Raw genomic sequence first — 25,256 nt, 5'->3', positions numbered from 1 at the left:
ATTTTGGAGGTGCAGTGCTGGGTCCAGAATCCTGAAGTCCAGTTCCAAACTCCCAAACCACTAGAAACCATTGTTTTTTTTTTTAAGTTCAGTAAGATTTCTTTTTGAGCCGAGTATGGTGGCGCACGCCTTTAATCCCAGCGCTTGGGAGACAGAGGCAGGTGGATCTCTGTGAGTTCGAGGCCAGCCTGGTCGACAAAGAGAGTGTAGGACAGCCAAGGCTACACAGAGAAACCCTGTTTTGAAAAAAAGCCAACGATTTCTTTTTGGTGGTCATTCTTGGGCGAAGGATAAAAACTCTAGTTATATAAATGAACAAATAAACACATAAATAAAGTATTCTATTTTATGTGAATCAATAAGAGACACAAGACCAGACAGTGGCGGTGGTGCACGCCTGTAATCCCAGCAGTTGGGAGGCAATGCTGTGTTTGTTTCTGACACTGAGTTCTATACAGGGAATAATACCACTGCGTTCTGTTCTGAAATCTCAAATCATCAACAACAACAAAAACTATTTTTTTTTCTTTTTTGAAGTTCTGGGGATCAAGGCCAGGCCGGTGCCCAATCAAGGGGTTCTAAATTTTATTTACTTGTTTATTTGTTTGTTTGTTTGTTTGATCAATTTATCAATTATACGTGTGTGTGTGTGCATATGTAGGGGACACTCACCCACGTGTGCACATAGACAGCCAAAGACTGAATTTAGGTGTCCTCAGAGGAAGACACCTCTCTCTCCTCACTTTAGTTTTGTGTTCTCTCATTGAGCTGGACTTGTACCATTTCGTCGAGACTGGCTGGTCCTTGAGCTTGTGACATCCTCTGGGCTCCACAGCCCCAGTGCTGGCATTACAGCTGTGCGCCACTAGGGCTTTATAGAGCAGCGCTTCTCACTATGGGATGTGACACCCCCACAGGGGTGAACATCAGATATTTACATTACAGCTCATAGTGGCAGCAAAATTACAGCTATGAAGTCGCAATGAAATAATTGTACGGTTGGGGGATGGTGTCACCACAACATAAGGAGCTATATTAAAGGGTTGCGGAGTTAGGAAGGTTGGGGACCATGGGTCTATAGTGTGTTGAGCCTCTGAACTCATAGCCCAATGCCTGCCCAGCACACACTCTACCCACTGAGCCCTCTCCCCAACATCCCTAAGGTTCAGAAAAGCTTTGAATTCCAAAGCACATTCGATTCCAAGTGCTTCCAACGAGGAACTGGGGATCTGCCCTATTTCAGTCAGTCATCAACAGAGCCTTTATCTAGAAGTTTCCTCCTCCATTTGAGGTGTGAACATGGAGTATCAACAGTTTGTTTGCTTAAAATCCCGCTACTCAGGAGAAATGCAGCTGAATTTATGCCTGAGGGCTGTCTGACAGTGTGTTCAAGAATCAGATGCATTTACGCACTAATCTTTTACTTAAGTTGGGGTGGGGGTTTTTTTGTGTGTGTTTTTCTTTTTTGCATAATTTAGCCATTTTGTTTCCTAAAGAGCATAGCTTATGTTTCCAAAAATAGAAGAATTTTCATAACCTGCTCATTTTTATTTCCTAGAGGTTTTATATCTAAGCATTTTATTTAATAATAATGCTTTTAGGAATAATTATAATCTCTATTTTAATGCCATCTGTAGTTTTCAGGCACTTCTGTGTCAAATTTAACAAAGTTCTTGGCATGCCTTATCTCATTTTAACTCAATTGTTATTGCTGGGAATTATTATTTTACATCCTTTTATATGAAGAGAAAATTGTGGATGTTAAGAAAAATTCCCATCTGCACAAAGAGATTGAGTAAGGGGACATGGCTTTGAGTTCAGGAGGACTAACGCTGCTAAGTGGTGGAATCTTTTGTTCAAAGGTTTTTACTATGTAATAATAATTAAAATAATATGTACATGACAAAAATCTCAAACAGTGAAGAGATTGTGTAGTTTCTTACCCCAGAAAATAATGTAATTATCACCTCTCACACTCACCACCATTCAGTTTGTGAAACACCATGAAGAAAGTTGCCTACAACACACACACACACACCAAACACACACAGATTTTTTTATTCATAAATTTACATATTTTTCTACAGTTCACCTTTTGAAAATAATACCTGCCCATTGTAGAAAACCTCCCATATAATCACTATTATTATTTTTGCACATTTGAATGTTTGTGCATAAAGACTGCAGTTTTTCCAATCATTCTGCTGGAGTATGTTTTCAACTTTTGGTTCTTCTTACAAGGTGCTAACAATGAATGACCTCATCTGTATGGAAATTCCTCTCATGCAGCATTAAATATATTTTATTTTATATTTGTTTATTTATATATTATTTGTATATATTTATATAAATATATAGTTATATACTAAATAAATTTTTCTGGCACTGAAAAAAATAATGCTAATATTAGTGTTTCAAATGATGGAAGATCCTAGCAAATTGCTCTCTAGGAGTACTTGTCATTAAACTTAAAAACGAATGTGCTATAGATTTAATTTGAGCTTATTGGCAAAGGGAAATATTTTTGTGGATTTATGCAACAGTTTTTAAAACCTATTTATGACTTTTATTATTTCTCCTTAGGCTGTTGGAGTGTTCTCTTATTAGCTTTCAAGATCTCATTACATATCAGCAACATTGTCATTCATCTGTCCTCTGGGTTCCATTTTGTCCCCGAGGTTATGATTTATCATGTAAACATTTTTATCTCTCTCGTATATATATTTACACACACATGTATGCATATTAAGCATTAATATTATAATAATATATAATATATAATAAGTATGCATATTAAGTATATTTCTAGAAGAACGTATTTTAAAAGTTAACTTTATATAGTTAAATATATTTTTGTCGTTTTGTATGTGTTCATAGCTTATGTGTGTAAATAAATTTCCATTTCAATATTAGATCTGACATACTGTTCTAGCTTCTAGAATGATGACATTAATTCCAGTTTTGCTATCTTTCTGTTCAGGTGTGCTAACAGAACACGCGGCAGGCCCCCCGGGGCAGAATCTGGATTTAGAACCCTATTCTCCATACAGCAATGTCCAGTTTCCGCAAGCTCAGCCACAGATTTCCTCATCATCCTATTATTCCAACCTGGGTTTCTACCCCCAGCAACCGGAAGACTGGTACTCTTCTGGAATCTACGAACTTAGGCGAATGCCTGCTGAGACTGTGTACCAGGGAGAGCCTGAGGTCTCAGAGATGCCTGTGACCAAGAAGCCCCGAATGGCCACGTCGGCAGCGGGAAGAATAAAAGGGGATGAGCTGTGTGTTGTCTGTGGAGACAGAGCCTCTGGGTACCATTACAACGCACTCACCTGTGAGGGCTGCAAAGGTGAGAGTCTTCTGGTTGCTCTCTCATGTTAGTAAAATTCCACTGTGTTGGCTGCTGTGATTTCTTGAACCAGGTTCATACATAAGAAAATAACCAGATTTATGAATTGAGTACACAAAAACAAAACAAAAGAGCCTACAAAAACATCCCAATGAAACAATACAATGTGTTAGTTGTGTGGTTTTGTTGTTTGAGCTGTCGGTGAGGCATAGCCTCTTTTTTTTTTTTTTTTTTTAAGATTTTTTTTTTTTTTTTTAATTTATACAATATTCTACCTGCATGTGCCTGCACACCAGAAGAGGGCACCAGATCTCATTAGAGATGGGCGTGAGCCACCATGTGGTTGCTGGGAATTGAACTCAGAACCTTTGGAAGAACAGCCAGTGCTCTTAACCTCTGAGCCATCGCTCCAGCCCCATAGCCTCTTGAGGTTAGCAAGCCGACTCCATGTGCCATAAAAGGCTCCCGATCTCCACCGCTGTTCTCGGAACCGCATCTTGGTCCGTTCAGAGCTCCATTTAGCCTGAGCTGGGGACATATCGTGAATATTAAGTTTAACTTTGCTATCTTCTCACTGCTCTTTGATAACTAAGTCATATTTCTTGCTGGTAAAGAGATCACCGGCACAAACAAATTCTGAGGGTAATTTGTTTAAATGCCAGGACAAGATGGCTATAGAGATGATCCAGAGAAGCTATTATTAGTTTTAAAAAGAATATTATAAAATAAAATGCAATAATGTGTTTAATATGGGGCTGGTGATATGGCTGAGAGTTAAAAGTCCTTGCCAGCAAGCCTGAAGGCCTGATCCCTGGGACCCACATAGCATAAGGAGACAACTGCCTCCTCAAAGTTCTCCTCTGGCCTCCATAGCGTGGCCCCTCAATAAAATGAGTGTTAAAAGCATGTAGAAATAAAAAACAAATTTAGCACGGGTAAAAGAATTAGTAAAATGTAGAACAAGAAGTGAAAACGCGATTGAATTTCTCTCATTATTCCTGTGAGAGGCTTTGTATCCAATCGAACAGCGTAAAATAGATGCGAAACAGCATTATGTGGTGGTTTCGAGGGAACGGCAAAGTGGGGGTCCCGCTCCGTGCCTATCGATTGGGAATTTCTGAAACCGGAATCGGATAATCTGTGATTTCACAATCCCTTTGTGCTATAATGTGTTAAGTCTGGGTATAGGTGGCATCTAAAAGGCACCCAAGAGAGCTCACCTGTCTGAGCAGCAACTGAGGACCTGGAGAGCAAGCAATCTCTCTCTCTCTCTCTCTCTCTCTCTCTCTCTCTCTCTCTCTCTCTCTCTCTCTCTCTCTCTCTCTCTCTCTCTCTCTTGTTACCAGAAAAACAGCTCCACAAATGAAACTGAGGACTGGATATGAGGCTGGAAAGGCACAATTCCAGTCTAGGTCATGTTTCCTAACTGAAGAGAAAGAAGAAGAAAAGAACATTTATAATCTTAAAAATCTGTATCAAGCCGCCGGGCATGGCGGGGCACGCCTAGAAGGGGAAGATGGCAGAGCAGACTGGATAATGCATATGAAGAGATTCAGGCAGCTGAGTACAGTGGAGCACATCCTTAATCCCAGCACTCTGGGAGGCTGAGGCAGGCTGATCTCTGTGGGTTCGAGGACAGCCTGGTCTACCAAGGAGTCCAGGACAGCCAAGGCTACACAGAGAAACCCTGTTTCACAAACAAACAAACAAACAAACAAACAAGCAAACAAAAGTCTATATCAGAGAAAAAACCTCAACATAATAATATTTAACCTGTACTTACAGTGCCAACTAAAGGCTGATTCTCTCTCTGGGCCTTCCACAGTAATTGTTGAGAGTGGCCATCCGGTGTGCATCTGAAAGGGAGGAATACCAGCAATTCCCTCCCCTCAGGGCTTGGGGAACCCCAAGGAAAATGAGGCAGGAAGAGTGTTAAGAGCCAGAGGGGATGGAAGACACCAAGAAAACAAGACCCACAATATCAATATGAGCAAAGGCCATATGAACTCACAGAGGCAGCACGCACCGGGCCTGCACAGGTCTGCACTAGGTCATCTGCATAAACATTTTGGCTCAGTTTAGTGTTTTTATGGGACTCCTGAGTAGGTCTCGACTTCTTGTGTCTTCTCTTGGGCTCCTTTCCTTCCTTTTGTCTGCTTTGTCTAATTCAGGTGTGTTAGTTTTTTGTTTTATCTCATTTTATTTTATTGTGCCTTATTTTATCATTAACCCTTAGAAGCCTGTTTATTTTCTAATGAGAGACAGAGAAGGGAGTGGATCTGGATGGGAGGGGAGGTTGGGAGGAGTAGGGGGAGGGGAAACAGTAATCAGGATATATAATGTAAGGGAAAAGCTATTTGCAATAAGAGGACAAAAAGAAAGGGAGGAATATGCCATGTCTAGGAGGAAGAAGCTGTGACTTTGAGAGGCCAGTGCTAAGGGCGTATGGGACATATTTACCATACCTCCACAACAAGGTTCTTTCATTTTCATACCATATATCTATTTTGCAGATGAGCAAACTGAAACATAAGACGTTAATGAACCTGCCCAAGGCTTCATAACTGATAAAGGAAGGGTGTGTGTGTGTGTGTGTGTGTGTGTGTGTGTGTGTGTGTGTGTGTCCAGCTTCAAAATTATAGCTTATAAAGCTAACTCCATACACCTTGTATGAGTGACCTCCAGGCTAAACCACTAGACATCATTTGCATAGTAAATGGCCATCCTACTCCCGGGCTGTTTGCTCACAGTTAATACTGATGACCTCAGTGGCCAAAGGAAGAAAGCCAAAGGCTTCATTCATTTAGATGATGAAGTGCCGGTATTGTCTCAGCCCAGGGATCAAACACCAAAAAGTCAGAAATCTGGAACAGTTCACCTTGTACGTAAACTTAAGTAAAGAGGTCTTAAGAGTTCTGGGGCATGGCAGAGTGACTGCAGGGAGACCAGGGGCCAAGGAAAACCACCAGGAGGGCATTCATGAAGGAAAGGACTATATAGTAGGCAGAAGCTAAGTCAGAGGCAGGGAGCTTCCAAGAAAGCACAGGAGTGCAGCTAGCGTGGCACAAAGGAAGTGGGCAGAGAGGACCTGGTTTTTTGGGGGACTCCCACAGGAAATAGGATTTTGATATAGATACATTTTTGAGAGCAGAGAAAGACAGAGGTTTTTTGTTGTTGTTTGTTTGGTTGGTTGGTTGGTTGGTTTCCCCTACTGATTTTGTTTGAGACTTTGCCCTCCAATGGTGTCGGCAAATGACAAGCACACAAGGGGCAGAAGAAGACCCAAAGTGCCCATCCACAAAGGGCCAGATTACAAATATTTTATGATCGCCGCCATGGCAGTCTCTGTGTCAGCTGCTCCATGTACGCAGGTGTGTAAAGAATGGCATGGCCTCATTCTGGGGAGCTTTACTGACTACAGAATCAGGCAGGAGAGTGACGACCAGGCTGTATTCTGTAGCCAGCTGACACCCATTTTCAACGAAAATTGAGGCCAGTAACAGAACCTATGTCAAGCACAGCGAGAGTGTTTAACACCCAGAGACCATGTGAACGAGAAATGGGGCCTCTTTTGTCTTATTGGATTTAATTCAACCTCGGGCCTCCTGAACTTCATTTCACTTGATTCAGGGTCTTTCCCCCTTACTCCTGCCAAACAAGTTGTGGTCAGGTACCATGGTGAGCACGTGTTGTGGAGGGAGGGACTGGGCAACTTTGTGGTACTCTTGACTTAGTCTGTTGGGGTGATGTTTTGGCTGCTCTACGGTCACCAGGGAGAAGATCTCTGTAGCGGCATCCTGGGGTCTGGAGTGCATTCCTCCTCCAACTCTGATCCCATCTGTGCATTTCTTTTGGGTCAGGGGTGGGTTCCTGCTGTTGGCTGTGGAAATGTGCTGGAATACCCAGATTCACCAAGAAACCATCAAAGTATTAATCTGCTCCATGCCAGGCTGGGCACAGGGAGCCCTAAGCATGCAGCAATCCCCCTGCTGTGGGATCCCAGATGAGACTGCTTCTGTCAACTCTCAACCTATCTTGAGGATTCAATCTGGAAATGGGGCCATAGGAAGGGAAAAGTTCATGAACCTCTCAAGGTATCAAGGTATCAGCTCTCTCTCTCTCTCTCTCTCTCTCTCTCTCTCTCTCTCTCTCTCTGTCTCTGTCTCTCTCTCTCTCTGCAATTGTCACCATAAGATCTATAGGTCACAGGAGTACACTAGGTGTCATATAGTGCTGGGGATTTGGGAGTTTGGGCATTGGTGGCTGTAAAGTCAGTAACAGTCTGCCTTGTGGTCGTATGTGTTCTTAGAAGAAAACAAGTGAAACCTGCCCTCATTTAATGAACAGGGAAGCGCAGGGAACCATCAAGGTTTTAGGACGTTGCCTTTGCTGAAGTTAATGGCTCCAGGGTCATACCTTACGTCACACAGCGATGTCCTCCTGTATCCTTTCTCTCACCTGGAAACTAAGCTGTTGCCATGGCACACTTTCATGACCCTTCTCGACAGCAGAAACAACAGGAGCCCAGCACTGGCCTCTCCTCCGCGCTACACTGGCTTCTAATGGTATCTCTACGGAAGAGCTTTGCAAGGGAAGCTGGGAAATGTTGTGTTCAACGGTCCTTCCTTATGGGAGAGACCTACAGTAGCCTGGAAGGAGGGAGGATGGATCAGACATCACGCTACCCAAATCTCATTCTATCCGGCACTTTGTTTTCTATATGCCCCAATCTCTAAAAATAAAGTTATTGTACACAGCAGCGGTTCTCAACCTTCTAACGCTGCAACCTTTTAATATAGTTCTTTGTGTTGTGGTGACTGCCAACCATAAAATTGTGTTTATTGCTACTCCATAACTGTAGTTTTGCTACTGTTATGAATTATAACTTAAAGATCTGTTATATAACCCCCACAGGGGTCACGACCCGCAGGTTGAGAACCACTGGTCTGTAGGGTCTTTGTGAGGGCTAAATTAGATTATTGTATATAAAGTTTTGGCTTTTTCTCTTGTTTTGGGATTGACTTGCAGGCTCCAGAGTCTATGACATTTGAAACACTCTCCCCCGCCAGAAGAGAAAAAGTTTGGAACTTAGAAACAAAATTGAGATCGTACTGAGATTGTCTGCTTTTGTTGGCTTTTGTCTCTAGTTCCATAAGTAATTTTATAATTTATCTGAAAGCCTTATTTGCCATAGATAGAGCATCGTGAGGGAAATTGCAGTTTTCAATATTTTTTTAAAGTCACTGCTGAATACAGGTATAATATAGATGGTGGTGACCAGCGTTTGCTCAGCCCTAGATCAAATCTGGACCTTTCATTTTCCAGAAGCTAGCAGTGTCATTTATAACTACATCTGAACGAGTTTTGACCCAAATCTCAAATGTCTGCAGCTGACTGGAAACTTTGAATGACAGTGTCTCCTAACAGGTCACATTGGCCTCAGTGTCAGAGTTTACATAAGCCACAGAGAGGATGGCAGCTGTCTTGAAAGGCACTGTTTGAGTTAATATGTAACCCTGTTGTCTTTTAGAACATATTTTAACATGTGAGGCCTAGTTCTAGAGTCTTAGGAAAGCTTGCAAAAAACATTGAAACGAGTATCACATGACGTGGATTTAGACAATTTCCAATGGACCCTTTGTCTATGGACACTTTTTTGACTGGCAGGTAGCCTTAATATTCATATATTGAGGCCGCATGTATTGAGACTCCAGTTGAGATCAAGCACAACCCGGCTTATGAAATTCAGTAATGACTCTAATAAACCGGGAGATTAAACTGGTATGGAGTGTAATGCAGTGTGGGTTCCCGAGGATTTCCCGGTATTGGAAGCCTTTGATAGGAGGAGAGTCACAGCATCATGGGATGGGTTAAGACATGAAGGCAAACGGCTCAAATTCCAATGCCAGGGAATCCTTTTTCTGGTTGTCCTAAGTTAATGCATGCGTCTGGACTCCAGCCTCCTCACTGACAGAGTGGAGATAACACTGAGGAGGAGGAAGGTGGGACGGTGATGGAGATAATGGTGGCGATGATGATAGATGGTAGGCAGATAACACAGTCAGGTGATTAGTATCTGCAGACCCTGCTCCGGGGCTTGCTGTGAGCGAAATCATTTGACCTTTGGCACAATTCCTTAGCTAGGCATTTACAGATTGTCCTGAAGGAGCTCTGATGTTCATATAGTCATTATGTACACATAGCAATTAACACACACCTTGCCAAATCCTTGGTAAATCCTCAGTACCTATCCTCAGTGTACTAACTTGCTGCTATTACCGTTTCCTTCACTTTGGTGTATTGAAAAACACAGGCGCTGCCTTTAAAAGATTCAGCTCTCCTCCTGGCATGCCCAAAGGGTCTGCAAGCATCAGCTGTTGCTACATTTGCTTCATGAATTCTTATTTTCTCATTGTTTCTGCTTTGCATCATACCCTGGCTTCAAGAACCATCTCTTCCTGGTTATTAATTAACTAATTAATTTATTTGTTTATTAATAAAATATTACTAAGTAGTACATTGTAGTTCATTTGTTCTTCTAACCTATAGGCGATGCACTGTGAGTAAAAAAGAAAAAAAAAAATCTGATAGTTACCATTGGGAAGCTACAGTGAGGGGACAATGTATCTAACTGACCTAGGACAGAAACAACAACAAAAAGGTAAACGGCAGAGATTTAGAAATATCAATATATAGTATCTGAAAAAAACCATACAAAAATATAAATGCTAAAACGATGGTTTTAAGTGGACAAAAGAAAATGGATATCTCAAATAAACATACAGGCAATATGCCTTTAACCATGATAAATGCTCAAGAATATAAATAATGCATAAATAGTGACTAAGAGAAGCTTCCCAAAGCACACACTGTGAAATGATACATAAGTTACTGATACCTATACGTGAATAAACCAAAGAAGCATGTATGGAACAGTTCAGAGGGAAAGGCTTAAACTCCCTTAACTTAGTCTATAGGCTACCACTACAAGCAGCCCCCTGTGGTAACCTAGACCACCTGAGGGGTGCTGAGGTTCTTTTGGCTGTTGTTTCCAGGAGTTTGTCTACATGGGCATCTAATTGGCTCTTTTTTTTTTTTTTTTTTTTTTTTTTTTGGTTTTTTGAGACAGGGTTTCTCTGTATAGCCTTGGCCATCCTGGACTCACTTTGTAGACCAGGCTGGCCTCGAACTCACAGTGATCCGCCTGCCTCTGCCTCCCGAGTGCTGGGATTAAAGGCGTGCACCACCACGCCCGGCTTCTAATTGGCTCTTAAAGACACGCCGAGCCATGCTTTATCACAGCCTGCACGCTCAGCAGGCACCCAGCAGGCATGAGGATGCCAGCGGAATTATACTTGCTACTCTTTTTGATGCTGTCATCACTTAATAAAGATGCCACGGACGTGAGTCCAGGTGATTCCGAGGCCATTTGAAATTAAAGGGAGACTTGTTGGGAAATGGCCTCTGCCCCAGCCCACTTCTCCTCCAAGTCCACTCTGCAGAGAGTACCACCAAGGAACTTACACTTTTCTAGGTTTTAGCTCGTTGGTTTTGTTTCGGCTTTCATTTGGATAGCTGACTCATCTGCCTTCTGTTCAACGTGGAAGAACAGACAGAGGAGGGCCAGATGGGAGAGCATTCTAGTCCAGCTTCTGTAGTGTGAAGGAGGAGGTTGAGGTGGAAAGGCTTGGGAGTGTGGGGGTGCCCCCCCATCCCCTACTCTCTTCTGGCTTCCCAGGAGGCTCTGACACCCTTTCCAAACCTTTAGCCTGTTTATTATCTGAGAGGCAGTGCTTTCTATACACATATGTGTTTGTATCATGTGTGTGCCATATGCACACAGTACAAAAATGCTCTACTTGTGTGCCGCACCCAAGCCTGGCAAGCAGTGCTTTGTAGTCTCAGAGAGGAAAACAGCTGCTTACTCTGAACCTGGTTGGGAGGCCTCTAAGGCAGTTTGCACGGTTCCACCCTCCATTGCACTCCATCCCCTACAGCCGTAGCTGCACGTATAGCAGCATGCAGCTCTTGTGTGGTCTCTGAAGTCCAGAGAGTTCCATCATCCTACCAATGATATTCATGAATGACTCTTTTTCTAGGCAGTTATGACAGACAACTTCATCTTGGCTAAGTAACTGTTGTCAGTGGTCTTAGTTAGTGAGCTAACAGCTGCCAACATGGCCTTTGCCCTTAAGCATAGAAACCTGAAAGGCCCCATGGTATGCTATGTTTCCTGTTGGACTAGACTCAAGGTGTTCCTATGTAAGCTCAAATTTGGGGAAAAATGATAAAAGGTTTGGTTCAAATAGTAGCAAATGAAATTCATTTCAGAATCTACCCAGTGAGGTATTCTTTATATAAAGAGAGTTGGAAACACAATGCCAGACAAAAACAGATAAAAAGCCGTTCTAACCAGAGATGATAATAATAATAATAACAATAATAATTATTATTATTGCTGTTGTTGTTATTATTATTATTATTATTTCCTACTCTTAGAGTAGGAAAATTGTGAAGCTGGGGAGATTGTCCAACATGTGAAGACATTTGTTTTGTAAGGACAGAGACCTGAGATAAATCCCAGGCATCTATATTAAAAGCCAAGCATGGCTGTTTACACCCCTAATTCCAGATTTGAAGAAGAAAGGGAAGGAGGAGAAGGAGGAAGAGGAGGAAGAGGAGGAGAAGGAAGAGGAGGAGGAGGAGGAGGAGGAGGAGGAGGAGGAGGAGACGACAGGTAGATCCCCCGAGCAAGCTGGACAACCAGCCTACATGAAATGATGCACTTCCCACGAGATGCCCTGTCTTGAGGCAATAAGACAGGGTGATGGAGAAATGCAGCCTGAAAACCCCACTCTGACCTTTGTGTGAGTGTCAGCAGGCATGCACACCTTCCCTCGTACCCCACATAAACAAGGGAAAAAATTAGATAGTGACCTATACTTTTGTTCCCCGTGTTGGTATGTTTTCTGATATTAAGGTATTGCTGACCTCATAAAAAGCCTAGGAAGTGGTCCTTCTGTCTACTGAAAAAGAGAATCGACAGACAGCATTTCATCTTCAGATGGTGGATTGGATTAACCAGTGAAACTGTCTGGGCCTCTAGTTTCTGGTTTAGGAGGTTATTTAAAAATTCTGTCTTATTGAACAGTTCCTTACCAGTAAGTTTTGATAAGAATTCTTTAAGGTATTGCATTGAAATCATTAAATTTGTGAGAGTAGAGTGATTGGTAATCCATAGAGTTCTTATTTCCTTGTTTTCCTTTTAACAGATCTGTACTGATGGGCCCGTTCCATTTGTGATATTCATAATTTATATCTTTTTTTTTTTATTGGTTAGCCTCTCTAGGGATTTATTAATTACTAGGAGTTATCTTTTAATCTCATTGATTTTTTTTTTAAGCATTGTTTTCCTATTTTATGTTACATGAATTTCCGGTCTGATTTTTTTGATCTTCATGGCGATTAATTTCCTCGTTTTTCCTAGCTTCGTGGAGCAATGCTTAGGCCACCGAGTTTTAGGTGTTAGCATAGAAAATGCATTTTAGTGTTGTTAGTCACCCCCCAAATGCATTGACTTTGCTGCATGCCGCCAATCTTGATGGGTGAACTAAAAAAAATGTTTAAATTCTTTTATTTAGTCTGTTAGAAATGTTTTTCTATTTGTTTTTGTCTGGTGTTGTGTTTTCAACTCTCATATACAAAGAATGCTACTTCCCTGAGTAGATTCTGAAATGAATTTTGTTTGAAATCAATTTCTTTTCGCTTTGCTCTAGGCAGTCACCTCTGCGTAGATTTTCCTTATGTGTAACGTTTCAAAGGCTTTGTGCATGCCGCACAGGCAGCCTTCAGCTGAGCTATATCCCTCGTCATTTTAGATTTATCTTATGTGAAACTTAAGCTGCCCAAGCAGCCTACTGCTGAGCTATAGGCCCTGTCCCCACGGAGTCCCCTTTTCTCGGAGGGCTCTTCATGGGTACTGGGCCACCGCTCACAGAACCTTTGAGATTCACTCCATTCCAAAGCTCTGAGGAAGTCTTGCAAGCCTGTTCCCAGCTAAGCTGCTTCTGTCCCCTCCCCGACTCTGGAAGTATCCACCCATCTGTTGGGGGTTGGTTTAGTGCTATGCATGCATTCTAACGTTAATTATTTTGTACACTCATGTACCCCAAAAATGACATTTGTAACCTTGGCTAAGAAATGATTCCTGATTGGCTAAATAAAAGGCCTCCACATGAGCAGGGCAGAGATGAGGGGCAGAGCTAAAGTTCCCAGGCTTTGGGGACAGAAGGATCTTGGGTAGGAGGAAAGAGGGACTGGGGTGGGAACTGGGCTAGCAGTGGGGTCAATAGAATCGCCATGGGATAGGTAAAGAACCATGCGGGCCCAGAGGAGGAAGTCTGAAATTCTGCGTGGAAAGAAGAGGCCCAGATGGGCAGCATAAGCAAGTATTTTGGGATTCTGTACGGGAAGCAGCCCAGATAGAAATAATTAAAGCAGATGGGATGGGATGGGGGCTGGGAGATAACGGGAGGTAGTTTAGGGATTAATATCTGGCAGCCCCAGGTAAAATAAGGCGTCTGTGTCTTTTTTTTTTTTTTTTTTTTTTTTTTTGGTTATTCGAAACAGGATTTCTCTGTGTAGCTCTGGCTGTCCTGGAACTCTCTTTCTAGACCAGGCTGGCCTCGAACTCACAGAGGTCTGCCTGCCTCTGCCTCCTCAGTGCTGGTATTACAGGCGTGCACCACTGCTGCCCCAGCCTTGTGTCTGTTGTTGATTATTATAGTGGATGAGATAATACCACCATAATAATTACAGGCTATTTAGCAATATTAGCCATTTAACTTTGTATTTACTACAACGCCCGTCTTTTACATTTCGGATGATCCAGAATAACTCTTTCAATGAAAGGTTAAAGATGAAAGCCCTGGGCAAGATTTACATTTATGCAGAGGAAGATGACTTTAGCTTTTGTTGAAGTAAGTGAGCATAAAATGATGGTTACCTTCCTGGGGTGGAAAGAAAATGAAAAAAAAATCAATAGGAGCAAGAACTAAGCATACACGTATGACTCGAATTTTGGTTCATTTTACCATTACTAAGACGACTGTGAGGTATTCATGGGTTCAACGTGAGAACCATAACTCATTTTTGTCACTGGCTGGGTTTTTCCACGCTGTGTTGAGATTTGGGGAAATTCACGTCTTGAGAAAACTCTTTATTCTCTTTGAAGGCCCCGTGAAAGTAGTGGTTGAAAGCAAGAGTCCAAACTACCAGGATTCAAACCCAGGCTCTACAATTTATTGCCTGTAGGACCTTAAGCAAGTTAGCCTCTGTGCAAACCAAGTTCCTCTTCGGTGGGAGAGAAAGAATAATAACATCTGCCTCACTGGATTAAGAGTGAGGTAGATACCATACGCATCTGGCTCGAAATAAGCGCTACGTAAAATTATCTCTTGGTAGGCCGTGTTCTACATAAAGATCTCTGAGTTCTAGGCTTATTGCTGTCTTAAAGGCACAGAGATCCTTCAACATGTAAAACATCAAATGATCATGTATAGAGTTCATACTATCCGTGGAGTCCCACGTCGACCACAAATGTCCAGTGTGACATCCATGCAGGCATATACGTTAGCATGACAAGATCCGTGAAAATATCATCTCCAAGTTGTTCCAACAAGCCAGGAATTCCCTACCCACCACGTTGGCAATGGCAGGCCTCCTCACCACTGATCTTTTACATTGGGAAGGCTCTGACTCTGAATTTTCCTCCCATTCACTTTCAAATGACTCTTCTGATATGAGCATTGTTGAGTATGCACAAAAGGGAGCAAGATAGAGGCGTAGCTGTGTGTTAGATTTGCATAAGTATAAATGCAGTCTATGTGCCCACATCTGACCGATGTAGTGATAATATTGTGTTGCTCTCCCAGAGTGAAAGCTAATTAATTCGGCTATTGATATGCTAATGGTTTCCTTTTCAGTTTAATACCAGGGGTAAAAATAATAATAATAAAAAAAAGAAAGCCTGCAGAATTGTCCCCAGCATCCTTCCTTTGATTCATCTTGGAATAAGGAGTTTTATTCTGTTAACTATTGAGCCGTCTGTCAGTATCTATGACAGCTTTGAAGGGAACCTTGCCTAGGCGGAGCTGGGACTCATGGGAAGACTGACTCACAGGAGCTAAGATGGTCACTGAGCAATGATTTGGCAATGGGGAAAAAAGGTTCCTTTTCCTTTACTCACTAAAAATGCACACTTTGGTATTTGGTCTCTCTTGATTCAGTGTTAATCTGAAGTATAGAGTGGTTGGGGTTTTGTTGTTGTTGTTGTTTTTAAGATTTTATTTGGTTGGATTTGACATTTAGGAAAGTGTTAAGATCTTTCCTGCTGAAATTCACACCAACTGACAAGTGGGCAAACGAACGAGCCCGTGACTCAGTTCCCGTTGGCATAAGCTGCCTTTTCCTGTGGCCTCTGTTTGCATGTTTAGTTGCTTTCCCAAGGCTACCATGTTCTCTCCCAGTCTGGCCTCGGCACCTCTAACCTTTCAGCTGTGTTGTGGTACCGGTCTCCTGTCTCTGGTCTCTGGTTCCACACTTCTTCATCTTGTTTTCTCTTCAAGGATTGTCTCCAAATGCAGGTTAGGTCAGACCTTTTACTGCCAAGTTCTTTAAGGATCTTTCTTTTTCTACATAGCAAAAATATCCCTCTGTGTGGCATTCAAAGGGCCTTTAATATTAGTTTCTCGCTCCATCCCCTTTTGCCACCCCTCACTAACACTCCCAGGCTCTACCCTGCTACCGGAATGGATTGTCTGCTTTCCCTATGGACTTCCCTAACACCCTGCCTTGCCCATTCCCAGGAAGTCTCCCCTCTGCCATGGGAGATGTTTCAAAAATTAATCTGTGAGCCCTTCTTCAAGTTTTTCATAAACCCTTCTCTGACTTCCCTACTTGGAATTAGGGTCGCCCCAGCTCAACATTTAATTCTTAGGCATTAGTTACTTTATGATAATTTTTGAGTGATAGTTGGATAATTTTTCATAGTTTTCATAAGAAATATGCAACTTTCCATGTCTACATGGCAATTGTTCTCCTCCCTCTAAAACGTGACACAACCTTTAGAAGCACATAGGACAACCCAAAATCTTGTTCTATGATCCAACATTTTTTCTTCTGCATTTCAGTAACGTATTACTGACTTGGCGAACTGTCACCCTATCTTGCATTCTGCTCTGAATTTACTTCGTCACATTCCTAAGCTGAGAGCTCTGAAGACAGGAATGTCTTAGCCATCTTGACACCTGGGAAATCGGAGAATGCAGTTTTCTGTCAGTGCCTAATGTTAAGCTATTCTCTCCTCCTGTGCCCTGGGAGAGGTTACTGTGGCAGAGGGATGGAGAGTGTGGGCTTTAGAGAGTGACTTCCTAGGCCCTGAGTTCTCCTAGTACATAAAATCATGGCCAATGCTTTTAATTTCTCTCTATCGTTTTTTTTTTTTTTTTTTTTTTTTTTTTTTTTTTTTTTTTTTTTTTTCCTTTCCTTTAAAATACAGGGGAGAGGATACAATGTTCTTTGTAAAACTGATACTGTAATTAAGTAGCTAAGTGGTGGTAAAGTGGTCAGGACAATAGGATGTAAGTAATAAATGTTTGCTATTATTCCAACATCTGTTAAAATAACGACTTATGTCTTGGACAAGAGCCAGTCATCTTAGGTTAGTTTAAGTCCTTGCCAAGAACCCCAGACAAGAAGACCTCAGCGCAAACGATGTGGAGTTGTTCTGTTTTCTTTCTCTTGCTGTGATAAAACTCTGCCAAAAGCAACTTAGTGTAAGAAAGGGTTTATTTCAACTTATGCTTCTAGGTCACGGTTCATCCAAGGCAAGGCAAGAGTTCAAGATAAGTCTCTTTGCTGTTTTCTGTAGTATTATTATCTGCAATAGAGAGCTCACTCACAGCCAATGAAGTACAACAGAAACCAAGCTTGCTGGAAGGACACTGCCCGCTGGCTCAATCCGTAACTTGCTTATACAACCCAAGATGTAGGAGGTCCCAGTCCACCGTGGGTGGTACCAGTCCCTCCTACATCAATTAACACTTAAGACCCCTTCATAGACGTGCCCACAGAGCAACCTAATAAAGACAATTACTCAACTGAGACTTTTGAAAAGGCCTGGTGATTCCAGATGCTGTCAAGTTAACAGTTAACACCAGGTAGGACAGGAGTAAACCACCAAACCCCTCGAGGCTAGAGAAGGAGCTACAACTATGAGGTAGAATGGAAACAGCTCTGCTCTCATCAATGAGGTCCGAGTGGAAGTAGCCCAGTGATGGGAAGGCTTCTTTAGGAGCCCAGTCTAAGAGAGGAAATATCCACTCTGAAAACTTGCCACATACACCCAGCTTATAACAACACAGTAGTGCCCTCCCTCATCCACAGTGGCTATACCTCAAGATACCCAGTAGAGGCTCCAAACTGTGACCCATATATATAGCTATATAGTGAAGAATTAGGCACAGGAAGCTATCTCAGTAATAGCCATGGACAAAATAGAAAAATTAGAACAATGGGCAGTTGTAATAGTAGCATAAATGCATAAATGCCACTTGGTGGGAAATTGGTACAATGCAGATTTGCTGGCTAAAAGGATGATTCTTATCCTGGGTAAGACTACAAGGGGAAAAAAAAAATCCCACTCCTATGCATCACACTACTCAGAAACATGTATAATTTCAAATTTTATGAGGGGTTTAGTTCTGGAAATTTCCATTAGTGTCTTTGAACCATGGTTTACCACATGTCAGCAAATCTTCCGAAGGTGGCACTGTGGCTAAGTGTGTAAGCTTCTGCGCCAAACGAGTATTTTGGCTTCTCTGTCACTTCTCTTGCTACCCGAGTGTGTGTCCCTGCTCACCACCACCACCACAGCAACTCTGCAGGGACCTATGGCTAGGTAGATAGAGGAGAACACACAGATGTGGCACATCTGGGAGGGTGGAGCCACATCCCTTCCTGCTTTTCGGCATCTTCCCTGAACCAGCTGCAGCTGTAGGGTCTCTTCTCTGAGGAGATACTGCTTTTTTTTTTTTTTTTTAATACTGCCTTTTAAATCAAGCTTGGCGTTTTAATTGTCAGGCAAGGCCTAGTTACTAATTACTAATTACTAATTTTAAGTGCCGAAGAACTAAACCCTTGAACACAACTTTCTTCCTTAAATGCCAGTAAACAACAATACAGTTTCTGGCTTTTTGCTTATTGCTCACTTTCAAAGCTTAGGGGGAAAGAAAAAAAAAAAGGATTTTTATTTTATTTTATGTGTCACATGAGTGTTTTGACCATCTGTGTATACGTACCTCACAGACGGCTGATGTTCACGGAGGTCTAGGGAAGGTGTTGGGTTGCTGGAACTGGAGTTTTACGGGTGGTTGGAAAGTGCCATGTGAGTTTGGTGAACCCAACCCTGGTCCTCTGCACTAGCATCACATGCTCTTGAACACAGAGCCAAGTCTCTAACCCCTCGCTCGCTACCTGTTATCTGCGTTTGTGCTGCCCCAGCACAGTGCCCAGGAGTAGGCATACAACCCCCACTTTTCACTTGTCTAGTTATGTGCATGCATTTGCTTTTGGTCAACCTTTGAACTCTGGGAGGGCAGGGGTGGATTGTTTGCCTTTACAGTGCCAGCACAGGGTACTTACTGGCATGTAATTGTCCTACAATAAAGATAAATGAAAGTGATATATATTATATTCATATTTTATATATTATGTACTTAATATATCACATAATATTATATAAAGTATATTTTATATGTTTATATATACTTATTAAATATATATAATATATATTGGTTTTTTTTCCAGGCAGGGTTTCTTTGTGTAGTACTGGATGTCCTGGAACTCATTCTGTAGACCAGGCTGACCTCAAACTCACAGAGATCTGCCTGCCTCTGTTACCTGAGTGCTGGGATTACAGGCCTGTACCACCCTACCCCACCCCCAGCTAGTAATATATTCTTAAACAGACACCTAAATTTTTTTTCCCTAGGAGAGGCCCTATTCTCACCTGTTTTAGAGAGACAAATTTAAAATAGCTCCCTTTTCAACAACAGTGCAAGGAAAAATGTCCCACTGCTACATACCCATTGCTGGAGGCTCATCTGGTTGATCCCCAGCAGGTTCATGGCGGGGGGGGGGGGGGGGAGGGGAGGGAGGGAGTCCTGATGTATCTAAATCTACATATATTTTCTGAATACTTGCTACAGATCTTCTAACACTTTCCAGTGTTTCTCCCACAGGTTTCTTCCGGAGAAGCATTACCAAAAATGCCGTGTACAAGTGTAAAAATGGGGGCAACTGTGTGATGGACATGTACATGCGACGGAAGTGCCAGGAGTGCCGGCTAAGAAAGTGCAAAGAGATGGGAATGTTGGCTGAATGTATGTATACAGGTATCCACTTCAAGCACTTAAATTCCGCTAAAACTTCTTAAGGAGGCAGGTGCCGTGTAACCCAGACTGCCCCCACGTTCAAGACGGAATCTGCTGAGCCATCTTGGTTCTTGGAACGGACTATGGGCCGCTGATTTCTTTAAACCACCACCCAAAGAGCATCTTAGCTCTCTGAAGGAAATGACTGGGTTTGGTTTTGGTTTTGGTTTCCTTTGTTGTAAGGAATTTATACAAGGAGTGTTGTGTCACTGGCATGTCATTGAAATAACTCGGTCTAATGGGCTATGTAGGATGACATTCTGAAAGGTCCCTCTAAATTCGATTTTAATGTACTTCTTATTTATTGCTTAATTACCATAAAAACTCATAGCTTCGGACCAATAACTGCCTCTGAATTATCTAAATAGGGTTTTAAACTAAGTCATTTTTATTAAGGCTTTGTCTCCTTTTAGTGCAGCTGTGGGCCAATTTGTATAGGTTTACACAGGAAATTAACTACCCTGAGTTTTAATATAATTTTGTCCTTCAATCTGATAAAGGGACACTGTATTAAACACTGACTTTATGAGGAACCACTGTCTTCATCAGAAAGTTGGAATGCATGTTAGTATAACGCCATTAACTTTTCACTCAGATTGAGAGATATGCCTCGTTCCTCCTCAAAACAAACAGGCAAACAAATGTCACTGAGGAGATGACAACATTCAGGGAGGGAATGCCGCTTGAAATAAAAGCCCGTGGAAGGTGACTCGGGTCCTATTGTTCCCAAACTGTATGGGTGACCAGGATGCTCCCAGAGAAACAATGTGTGCAGGAGGGAGAAAAATCGGTCTGTGTAAATAAATAATCCAGCCGCGGATGGATGAAAGTTTTATACGGGCTGATTACAATCACATTTTAGCATACATGAAATAAGAGCCTGAACTGGGGCCGGAATGGGGGAGGGGGGAAGAAGGCAAGTGTCGGGCAGGTGGCAGGTGGGGGGGGGTGGCAGCGGGAGGAGAGGGGTGCAGCAGCTGCAATCCAATCTTGCAATGGAAATACATTGACACTGGACGGTTCGTGTTTCTCATTACTGAAACATGAACTTGTTCCATAATGGCTCCTTTTGTAAGAGACCCTCCGCATAAAAGTCCGTAGTTTTATTTATAAGCAGGAAAATCTTCCTGTCAGGGATGGAGCTGTTTCATGAGCCTTTGCACAGTGACCCTCCAGGAGCTTTGTTTCATTGCCACTGAGAGCAGAAAAAAAAAAGACATCCTTTAAATATGGAAGGGGATTCTGCACTACTTGTTAAAGCTCAAAGCATAATCAATGATGAGATCATATGCTCATTAAAAAAAAATCCAATGCTTTGTGTTAGTTGGGTTCTATCATTTTTTAAAAGAGCCTGGGAGAATTACTAAGAGAAAACATTCCTTTTGGCTCACACTTTCAGAAGTTTCCACTGCAGTTAAGCATGGCAGAGGTGCTACAGGGCAAAGCCTACTTCCTGGCCTGGAAGAAAAAAGAGACTTGGGGAGAAGCTGGGGTCCCATAGTCTCATCTGAGGGCATACCACCAATGACTCACAGCTCTTCGAGAGGCCCCTCTAAAGGTTCCACCTATTCCCCCACAAATAGCACAAGTCTAGAGGCTTCATCTTTTATAGAGGGACCAAGCAATGGCTAGCCTTCCTTAAGTATTTTAGCCTTTATATCTTTAAGTAACTTGTGTAGGTTAATAGGATTCATATTTTCTGAAACATGTTCATGTTTGTTTCACTCAACAATTTTTATATAAACCTGGATACATCTTCTATTGAACAGTATCAATATAGCTGAAAATAAAAATAATTATATGTGTTGAAGCCAGCTTCCCTGGTCTACTAGACCAGGAACAAGGAGTATGTCACTTACGTGCCATTGACTAAACACCTTGGGCTTTGTAGAATCCTAACATCACAAATTCTTTATATGTAAAGCTCAGTTTAAAAAAAAAAAAATTCTAACCACATACATGCAAAACTCGGCAAGTATGTATCTGTATTTTACAAATGAAGAAGCAGACTCATAGGTGTCAAATGCTTCACTCAAAATCAAATCTTAAAGCAATAGCCTTTTATTTTTCCTTATGATTTGTTTTTGTTTATGTGTATGTGTTTGTGTGAATGCATGTCATGCATGTAAGGTACCCGAGGGGGCCAGGAGAGGGCAGGGAACCCCCTGGAGCTGAAATCACAGGTGGATGTGAGGCACCCCACACACATGGTGTGGGTGCTGGGAGCTAGAATTAATTCTGACCCATCACACGAACTGACCACGGAACAGCTGCTTCAGGGCCACGTTACGTGGCATGTGCTTCAGGGTCACATCCCCCAAAAGATTTTCTGTTCCTTTTCCCTTTTTTTTTTTTTTTTTTGTCAAGGTTTGTTAACTGAAATTCAATGTAAATCTAAACGGCTGAGGAAAAACGTGAAGCAGCATGCAGATCAGACAGTGAGCGAGGACAGCGAAGGACGCGACTTGCGACAAGTGACCTCCACGACCAAGTCATGCAGGGTAACAGACCGCGATGGCGTTGCCAGAAACCTAGCGGTGCCTGCACTTCTGGGGACCTGTCAGTCAGTGGCTGCGCTTCTGGGGACCTGTCAGTCAGTGGCTGCGCTTCTGGGGACCTGTCAGTCAGTGGCTGCGCTTCTGGGGACCTGTCAGTCAGTGGCTGTGCTTCTGGGGACCTGTCAGTCAGTGGCTGCGCTTCTGGGGACCTGTCAGTCAGTGGCTGCGCTTCTGGGGACCTGTCAGTCAGTGGCTGTGCTTCTGGGGACCTGTCAGTCAGTGGCTGCGCTTCTGGGGACCCGTCAGTTAGTGTGGCTGGGAGGTTGTCAAGTGCCAGGGGTTGCCGGGGGTGTGTGATGTGTTAATTTAGTCTTTAGGATAGAATTGCTCACTTGAGGGATGTTTGTTAATTTGTTTAAGATGGGATCTGACTATGTGGCCATGGCTGGCTTGGAACACACTATTTAGACCAGGATAGCCTCAAACCCACAGAGATCCACTTGCCTCTGCCTCCCAAGTGCTGGGACTTTCCTCCAGAATTCTGGGGTTGAAAGCTGCACTACCATGCTTGGGCTCCACCTGCGTATTTGAGGACCATATCTCAGCTCCCCACTTGGGGACCGTATCACAGTTCCAACTTGGGAAGTCTAGACTCATCAGAGGCCGTGGATTGGTCCTCGTCAATAAGTAGACCAGGGTACCACACCTCTGGGGACCAATAGAGAAACCATGAGTGAGTAAGGAGAAAGTGAGGGAACGCCATCTGGGCTGCTTAGACGCCCACACTGTGTATGTCACAGACTATCTAGAAGAATTCTTATCTGCTGTTGGCCGGAAAAACAATAAGCCGTGATACCCACACTACGCCTTTGCTTGTGTTTACTCAGCGGGAAGAACTTTAGCTGCTGTTAGGTTTTTAAACACAATGTCTATATCGATGTCGGGCAAATGTCAACTTATGAAAAAGGGTTGTTCTCCCACAGTATCTCATCAGTAATGGTTTGGTGTAAGAAGACAAAAAGTTAACGCGATGGTTTATACTTCCCAAGCGACAGCGAGGTGGGAAAGGAATGTCTGGGGTCTCGGTTGGGGCGAATGGTGACTGTGGGTTCAGCAGACATTTTTTTTTTTCTTCTACAATGTGCTAGATAGGTGGGCTTTCAGGCATTGGCCACACGTTCTGCCATTTAAAAAAAAAAAAAACACAGACAATATATCAGCAAAAGGAACATGGCCACACTCCAATAAAAGTTTATGTTTATACAGGTGGGTTTGGTCCATAGGCCACGGTTTGCCACCCTTGAGTGTAGATGACCCTGTGTAGACGGGGTCTCCACTTAGTACACAGGAAGCTGTGATTTTAACCTTGAAATTCTACTGGCCTTCAAGGGCTACTGGGTTCACTTACATTCACACTGCTCTTTATTCCCCTGAGGTGCATGAGAGAATATTTCATTGTTCGTATTTTCTAAATAGGAAAATGAGCAAGTTGAAACAACTTCAGGGAAATGTGTTGCTGCTCGGGCCAGGACCTAGGGAAATGTATTTCCTGCTATGTGAAAGCTTGCGGTTCCTAGGGCTTTGAAAAAAATCCTCTCTTACTAGTTTGTTGTAGATAGGTGCACGTGTTGGCATATGCCTTTAACCGTCCTCCCTAACACCTTCCATTTTCTTGCCAGTGTAGGAGAAAACTGAACTCACCCCAGACCAGCAGACCCTCCTGGATTATATTATGGATTCATACAGCAAACAGAGGATGCCTCAGGAAATAACAAATAAAATTGTATGTATACTATCTGAAAATACTCTTGTTTAAAGTTAGCATTGTGTGTGTGTGTATGTTAGAGAGAGAGAGAGAGAGAGAGAGAGAGAGAGAGAGAGAGAGAGAGAGCTTTTACTACCTTTTAAGGTGAGATTTATATAAATGTGTTACTCAAAGTGATTGTACTGAGACTTCAAGTTATACGTTCAAACTTTTATCATCATTAAACTATTAGAAAAAGAAGTCTTACATCTATCTTACAAATAGTAATTGCTTCCCAAATGGGATCTGGATCTTTAAATTTCATTGGTCAAGTCTGTTGGTTTTTTTTCCTTTAATGATTTTATGTTGAGTTATCCTTTTCCTGTCTTTTTATTAATCATTTACTTTTTTTTTCCCCTTAAAATTTAGTTAAAAGAAGAATTTAGCGCAGAAGAAAATTTTCTCATATTAACAGAAATGGCTACCAGTCATGTGCAGATTCTTGTAGAATTTACAAAGAAACTTCCAGGTATTGTTTTAAATAATAAAAATTAATGTTCTTGAAATGTGTAAAATGTGCCATGATAATATTAATCACTTTTCTTTCTGTTCTTAAAGCACTCCTATGTGATCAGACCTGTCGTCATCATTTTCTTTTGCTGGGTGTTTTTCCATTTGTAGTTACTCTACTACTCCGTACAGTTTTCCCGTGACATTGAGAGATTCAACCCACTATAAGATCAAAAGCATAACTGACTTAATGTTTCTCATTAGTATAGACACGGAGAGCCAGAGGCAGAAAGCATCCTTGGAATCACAATAGTCCTTCCTTGGGCTGAAGTTCAGTTGGTAGAACACGTGCCTAGTGTTCATGCAGCTCTGAGCCTGACCCACAGCATTGTGTAAACTGGGCCTGATGCTATGTGCTTATAAATTCTAGCACCCAGAAGGTGGAGGCAGGAGACACAGAAGTTCATGCTCATCCTTGGCTGCATATCATGTTTGAGGCCAACCTGGTATACATTAGATCCGGTCTTAAGAAAATAAAATCTTCCAAATCAATAGGTCAGAATTGAGACTCTGAATAGTTGCCATTTATCTATTTGTTCGTAAGCAGTGGTTGATACCGCACAAGTGCATGGATATTCCCTTCAAGAAGGATAGTTAAAATG

At 42.3% G+C, this 25,256-nt stretch overlaps 1 protein-coding gene across 4 annotated transcripts in view; it reads left to right on the top strand.

The window, feature by feature from the left end:
• The window catches only part of Nr1h4 (nuclear receptor subfamily 1 group H member 4), a 56,102-nt gene that overhangs the window by 14,487 nt on the left and 16,359 nt on the right, over positions 1–25,256 (top strand). For 2 of the 4 annotated variants that reach the window (XM_051139832.1, XM_051139829.1), the window contains exons 2-6: positions 2,981–3,349; positions 19,651–19,803; positions 22,210–22,343; positions 24,025–24,123; positions 24,514–24,613. In XM_051139832.1, the coding sequence (XP_050995789.1) occupies positions 2,981–3,349; positions 19,651–19,803; positions 22,210–22,343; positions 24,025–24,123; positions 24,514–24,613 (855 nt within the window). The remainder of the gene's footprint in view (positions 1–2,980; positions 3,350–19,650; positions 19,804–22,209; positions 22,344–24,024; positions 24,124–24,513; positions 24,614–25,256) is intronic. The other 2 variants (XM_051139833.1, XM_051139830.1) reach the window with 1 other exon arrangement.

The sequence above is a fragment of the Acomys russatus genome, chromosome 31, assembly GCF_903995435.1.
Source record: "Acomys russatus chromosome 31, mAcoRus1.1, whole genome shotgun sequence".
NCBI lineage: Eukaryota > Metazoa > Chordata > Mammalia > Rodentia > Muridae > Acomys > Acomys russatus.
This window is presented reverse-complemented; position numbering and strand designations above follow the sequence as displayed.